This window comes from Heterocephalus glaber, unplaced genomic scaffold (genome assembly GCF_053883595.1).
Source record: "Heterocephalus glaber isolate CG9 unplaced genomic scaffold, H.glaber_assembly_v1.0 deba00000470, whole genome shotgun sequence".
In the NCBI taxonomy this organism is placed as follows: domain Eukaryota; kingdom Metazoa; phylum Chordata; class Mammalia; order Rodentia; family Bathyergidae; genus Heterocephalus; species Heterocephalus glaber.
Genome location: NW_028258145.1, coordinates 2,375,245 through 2,381,670, shown reverse-complemented (window position 1 = coordinate 2,381,670; position 6,426 = coordinate 2,375,245). Strand labels below are relative to the sequence as shown.

The 6,426-nt window shown below is 48.8% G+C and overlaps 1 protein-coding gene across 2 annotated transcripts; it reads right to left on the bottom strand.

Annotated features, from left to right (window-relative positions):
• Positions 1-2,047: 2,047 nt before the first annotated feature.
• Positions 2,048-6,365, bottom strand: Ciao1 (cytosolic iron-sulfur assembly component 1). Of its 2 annotated transcripts, XM_004844354.3 has the most exons (7): positions 6,069-6,365; positions 5,434-5,582; positions 5,076-5,187; positions 4,897-4,985; positions 4,458-4,659; positions 3,685-3,772; positions 2,048-2,751 (listed from the first exon to the last, which is right to left on the bottom strand). In XM_004844354.3, exons 1-7 carry the CDS (start codon positions 6,205-6,207, stop codon positions 2,511-2,513), a joined length of 1,020 nt encoding a protein of 339 aa, XP_004844411.1. In that variant the 5' UTR covers positions 6,208-6,365; the 3' UTR covers positions 2,048-2,510. The 2 variants fall into 2 exon arrangements, with proteins under 2 accessions (XP_004844411.1, XP_087059129.1); XM_087203003.1 differs by lacking the exon at positions 3,685-3,772 and having other exon boundaries at positions 6,069-6,337.
• Positions 6,366-6,426: the final 61 nt, after the last annotated feature.

The following is a 6,426-nucleotide window of genomic DNA, read 5'->3' as shown; positions in this document are numbered from 1 at the left end:
ACCCAGTCTTGGTAAACTCATTTTGTAATCCTAATATCTAGATCTGCTTCAAATTCCTGCCTTCTGTTCTTTGTGAATAGATGTGCACAAAATTGAAAGATGATTTTGAAGGGCAGTTCCCTTAGGCCAGTAGTTAAATGATTTGATTTCATGACCCCTTTACACTATAAAAAATTAAGACTCCAAATCTTTTATTATCTACATTATATAGGTACTATGTTAAAACTTTATGTTAACATCTTTTTTGAAAAATAACTTCCAAAACCAATCCAGGGAGAAGAGTAGTTAACAATTTTGCAGTCATGCTAAGGTCTGGATTAACATAAGACAGTTGAGGCTCTCAGAGCTGCTTGTACAGTCAATCTGTTGGATGTGGCTTGAATTGATTTCACAGAGTTGGAAAAGGTTTTTTTGGTTTTTTTTGGTACAGAGGATGGAACTCAGGACCTTGTGCTTGCTAGACAGGCAGCAGTACCACCGAGCTGAATCCCCAGCCTGGAAAAGGGATTTTTTTTTTTTTGGTACCAGGGATCAAACTTGGGACCTTGTGCTTGCGAGGCCAGCAGCAGAACCACTGAGCTAAATCCGTGGCCCAAAAGGGAGTTTTTAAGTAGCCATTTCAGCTAACTGTGGCTGTCCTTGGATACTACACCAAGACTACACAAGGTAGTTACTTAAAGGCAATGATGGAATCTAAAACTTTACCTGTGCACCTTGTACTGTTAACTGAACCCACTGGCCTCAGACTTTGAGTGAATCTCTTGCCTGATTTTTTAACTGATTATTTGGAAAATGTTGATTCACTGAATTAAGTAATCCTCCAAATGTCAATGCATTTCATTATTCACAAGTCACATTCATGAATATCACCACCAGCAAAGCTCATGGTGGTGACATAGCTTTTAAAAAAATTTTTTGGGGGGGGTACCAGAGATTGAACTTGGGACCTTGTGCTTGGGAGGCAGGTGGCGGAACCACTGAGCTAAATTCCTGGCCCCTCAGAAATTCTAATTTTGGCTTTTAAGCTTGGATTTTATCATTGGCAGTGAACACTTATTGGTGAAAGGTTCCTTCTGCTCATTTTCCAGAAAAGGTCAGCCAGAGCCAAGTCTGAATACCATTTGTTCTCTCTAGTAAAAAGGGCATAGCTAACTCATCTTTGACTCTGCTGTACACCTGCTTTTCCATTCATCTTTGCAGAAGTGTCAGTGGTCCTTATTTTCTCAGTGTACTAGAGATGTTCAGGCTCAACATTTATTAATCAGGTACTGCTTGTCAAGGACATGGTCAAGGAAGCTGGCAATGTTTCTACTGTACATGCGAGGCAGTAAAGTCTCGGACTACTAATTAATTTGTCATGGCCTTGATCACCCCAGTGCCACCCCAAATGGGCCTCAGGATGCCAGGGATCTGGGGTTCATGAGAACCATTACTCCAGATGCTGGGCCAGCTCTCTCCAGTCTAAGGACATGATTCCTACAGGGCAGAAAATGAAGTGAAAGCTGTTGCCTTGGAGACACCCTCTCCCCAGCCATTTTTCAGAAGACAAGTTGAAGGGCCAGGGATTTAGCTCAGTGGTTCTGGCGCCTGCCTCACAAGCACAAGGTCCCAAGTTCTATCCCCGGTAACCCCCCCACACCAAAAGTTGATACTGAAGACCTGATTACACAGATAGCACTTCCACACTGCTCTGTGATGGCTCCCCTAAGGGACCTTGACAGGCATCATTTTCTACTTATTCTCTACCTTAAAAATAGACGCCACAGACGCATGGTGACGTCTGTGCCATGGTCCTTCACAGGGCCATGAGCTTCCATCTCATGTTTCTGGGCCCCATGGAAGAACCAATCTGCTAAGATATAGCCTGTGGCCGGTAGTAATTCCCTTTTGGGCCTCATGTCTTTCTCCATTTATTCTCTCACACCCCCAGTTGTCCTCACAGTGTAATGGTGTGGGCAGTATGCAAGGGCTTCTAAGGGAAAGCAGAGGTGTCCCTTTATTCTACATAAACCTCCACTAAGAAAAAAAAAGTTCCTTCAACATTAAATGTCTTAAGTGCAAGAATTTATCTAGAAATTGAGAATGCAAGGCCTATTTCAGACAATTCAGGATGGAACTCTAAAAAACTGAGTGTCTCTATAAACAGGACTTTGGATTAAGATGGATTATTTCCATAAAGCTTACAATTTGAGAAAGGGCTGAGACACACTCCTACATATGCATAGTAATTATAAATACTATATTCACCCCCTCACGCACAAAGTATAACACCATGTCCTAGAGCAAGCAAAATCTATGGCAGAACAATGTCCTGAAGGTCTGAGGCTCCACTGAGGCCCTCATGTCAGAGGGAAAGAGTAAGTAGCCCTAAGGGCTCTATATGTGGGTAGCCAAGTCTGAATAGAAGTGAGCCAAGCTGAATGAAAGTCACAGATGCTTCTCCAGGTCTTCTCAGGCTGGGAAAGTCTTAGGACATTTCCAGGAAACCAGGACTGTCCTGTCAAGGAGGCTCAGGGTCCTTCGGGCCGCTGATATTTCCAGAAGGCCACCTCCCCATCATCACTGCAGGAGGCCAGGAGCCCTGGCTCCTTGGGGTTCCAGGCTACACAGTTGACGTCTTGGGAATGGGCTTGGCACAAGTGGGCAGTCAGGGAGAAGGTGGGCTGCTGCAGATCTGAGCTAGGATCCTCCTCAAACACGCGGATGGCATCGTCCCCACAAGCGGTAGCCAGGGCCCCTGTCAGCTGACACCTGGGGGAATACACGGTCAGCAGGTACCCAGGTGGTCCTGCCTCCCCACTCAGGCAATGTGGTAGGGAGATTTTTTTCACAGTCTGACAGAAAGGGTTGCAGACATCGTCTCCTAAGCCTTCAGGTGCTTCCACTTACTCCCCCATATAATTAATCTGAAATATAGAATTATCCTACCTACAATCTGATGGCATCTTTCTCACATAGCATAAAGTGCCCACCCTTGTCATGGAAGTATTTTTTTCTTTCTTTTGTAGTGCTAAGGATCAAACTCAGGACCTCAAGCACGCTAGGCAAATGTTCTACCACTAAGCTACATCCCAGCTCATGAAGTATTAACTTCAAAAACAGGCTAGCTATTGAATTCATAGTTTACTTAAGTCCATTTCTGCTGAATACACAGGTTATTCGCAAATGTTTGCGAATATAAATAAATCTTGCATGTGCATCAACTTCTTTCATGGTTTAGGATTTTTTCTTGATCTGATTCTCAGAGCCAGAGTTGCCCTCTGACCACTCCTGTACAAATGGGGCAGCTTTTCTAGCCTCCGTAAGGATAGTAGTCACTTTTACCAAACCGTAAAGACCTGTCAAGGGCCTGTGAGTGTACTCAGTGGGAGACCACTTGCCTAACATGCATTAGGCCCTGGGTTTGATCCCTCCCGCCAGAATGAATAACCCCAGTCACAGATTTTGATGCTGTGTAAACCCCAAAGGCTGCTGCTGCCCCCACAGGCTGGGACCGTAATCAGGGGCTGGCCTAGGTCTAAGTCTGCTCTCCACTCCTGTGAACCCCAGGCCAGCCAGCTCAAAGCCAACAGACCTGATCTTAAGAAACAGGGCGGCTGCTCTTAGTTCCTAAACTGGCAGAGGGCAGAACAGGTCATGATATCTCTGAAATCCCTGAGTGCGGTGGGTTCACTCAAGTCTTACCAAGCGATGTCGTAAATGGTCCTGGAGTGGAAGCCCGATAGAGTGCAGATGCATTTCCAGCTGGGGTCAGAGCCGCTGCATGCCACCCCTGCATGACAGACTTCTCTTAAGCCCAAGACCTGTCCATGTCCCAGGCATCTTAAGGGCAAACCTGCACCGCTGCCAAGGAGAACCTCTCTTGCCCGAGTCCTGGTCTCCAACTCTGTCCCCATCTTCGTTATCTGCTTTACATACTGTAGCCAGGCTCATCTTCCTGAAGCTTCCCTGTTCTGGTGACCTGTACCTAACTAGTTAGCCTGCCGCTTATCCCCACCCAACAGCTGGCTCAACCCACTGTACTCCTCCCCGGCTCTTTCTAGCCTCTGTCCCATCCACACAAATCACCATTCCTCATGTAAGCCTAGGCAATCCCACCACCAATGCCTATCGTCCTGGTGCCAAGCTTTCTTTTGGTACTGGGGATCGAACTCAGGACCTTGCGTTTGCGGAGCAGGTGACAGAACCACTGGGCTAAATCCCTGGCTCTGCTGCCAAGCTTTTACTAGATCTTCCCTTCATGTATGAAATTCTTTCCCTTGTGTTAACATCCTACATGCCCTTTCAGATTTGGGCAAAATGGCTGTTTCATGAACCTTCTTCTGATTCTTCCAGCACTCTTAACTGGAGCCCTCTGTGGTCCATGTTACTTCCGACCCCTATTTGCTTTGATTCATGGTGTCTTAGCAGACCGTAAAGCTCTGAAGAGTCTCTTAACTCTACAACTGGACCCTCACCTTGTTCGTTGCCTGGTAGATACTGGCGCCAGATGCGCACGGTACGGTCATCACTGCAAGACGCCAGACGCTGGCCACTGGGGTCAAAAGCCAAGCTCCACACAGTGGATTCGTGGCCCTCAAGGGTGGCAAAGCATATCCAGTCATCTTCTTCTTCCCGGTACAGCTTCACTGTGTCATCATAACTGGCAGAGGCCAACAGCTGGGGGAGGGGGAAGGAGACCCAGCACTTGACTGTGAGGCTCAGGAAGTACTTGTTGTCCAATACCTCCCTTACTGGGACAGGGTAGTCCCAGGAATCTATTTTTATAAAGGAACTCCTGTTTTTCAGTAACAGAGATCCCTACAATGCCAGGTTGAGGTGAAATGGCAGAGGAAGGCTGGCCAGAAGCTTCCATACCAAACTTCCTTCCACCAACTGCCCTAGTCTGATTCTTACCTCCTGGCTCGGGTGCCAAACCACATGCTTGACATCCTGTGTATGGGAGTTGAGGACACTGACACATTCATATTCATCTTCTTCATCAACTGTGGGAGAAAAAAGGAGCCAACCCTGTCAGGGACACACGAATGTCTGTGAGCTGGTTCTCTACTGCACCTGAAGGGACCTGGACTCACCTTCCCAGACCCACACGCTCTTATCTCGGCTACAAGTGGCCAAAAGGTTGCCAGACGGGGCCCAAGCCACGGACTTAACCTCATTTTCATGGCCCTCAAGAGTGGTTACACACTAAAAAGGGAAGAGGGAGAAAAATTAATGGTAGCTATGACCCCTATGATTTGTCAAAATCCAACCAAGATCATGATTTGTATAGTATGAAAAATTAAGTGAAGGCTGTAGCTTTCTCACAAGTCCCGCCCAATTGGCCCTGGTTGGCCCATATTCCTAAACCTAAGATGGAATCTTCCTAAGATGGAAGAGGGCAGCACAGGGGAGCAAAGAGACAAAAATTCTGGTTCCATTCAGCCTGATTACCTCGAAGTCATCCTGGTTCTTCTTCCAAATGCAAGTGGTTGCATCAAAGCTGGCAGAGGCTAGGTAATTCCCACAGGGAGACCAGGCTACCTTTCGGACAGTGCGCTGATGGCCTTCGGAAAGGACAGACTTGCAGACCCAGCTGTCACCTACAGGCAGAGGACAGGCTGGGCTTTGGGGTTGGAGGTCACAAGAAGGTGCTGCCCTACCATCAATGCTATTCAATCAAGGGGGCTGTAACGGGAGCCCAGCTGGGGCCTAAAGCTCAATCCGTGTATTCAATAACATGCCTTTATGAAGATGTAACTGGCTACTTCCTCTAGAGGCATCCTTTTAAACTAAATCGGAGATGGCACCTTCCTGATTTAAAACTGTCAATAGCTCCCGAATGCCACAAGACACTCTGTGGGCTACGTTCCTACCACCTTCCCTCCACTTTCCTGCCTCAACAACTGTCCCAACTCCTGGAGCAGTCAGTCGCAGTTTGGCTTCACGTTTTGTTTTGAGAACAGGCCGCCCCTCTGCCCGACAAACCCTCCCCGGGGTGGCTACAGTCCTCCTCCCTCGGCTCTCACACTGTGCACCAGCCGAAGCCTCGACGCCAGCTCGCGCAGCTAGGCCAGGCTAGGCTTTACCCTCGGTGCCCCAGATACGGATTCGACGGTCACCACCGCACGAGGCCAGCAGGGTCCCAGCGGGGTTCCAGGCCAGGAACCAGCAGCGGGAGTCCGGGTGCGCCGGAACACGGCCCAGCAGCACCAGCGTGTCTTTCATGGCAGCCGGCGCAGAGTGAGGAGGTGGGCTGAGTAAGCGCGCCGACCACGGGTCCCACGGCGCGAGCTCCGCAGCGCCCGCTCCAGCTTCCCGTGGCAAACAGGCTCCAACTTCCGCCCGGGGCCCGGGTTGTCCTGGGAACTGAAGAGCCCCCCCCCCCCCCGCTGCGTCGCTCGGGCCTCTGGGAGTTGTGGTCGCTCCGCTCACCTAGCCTTGGGA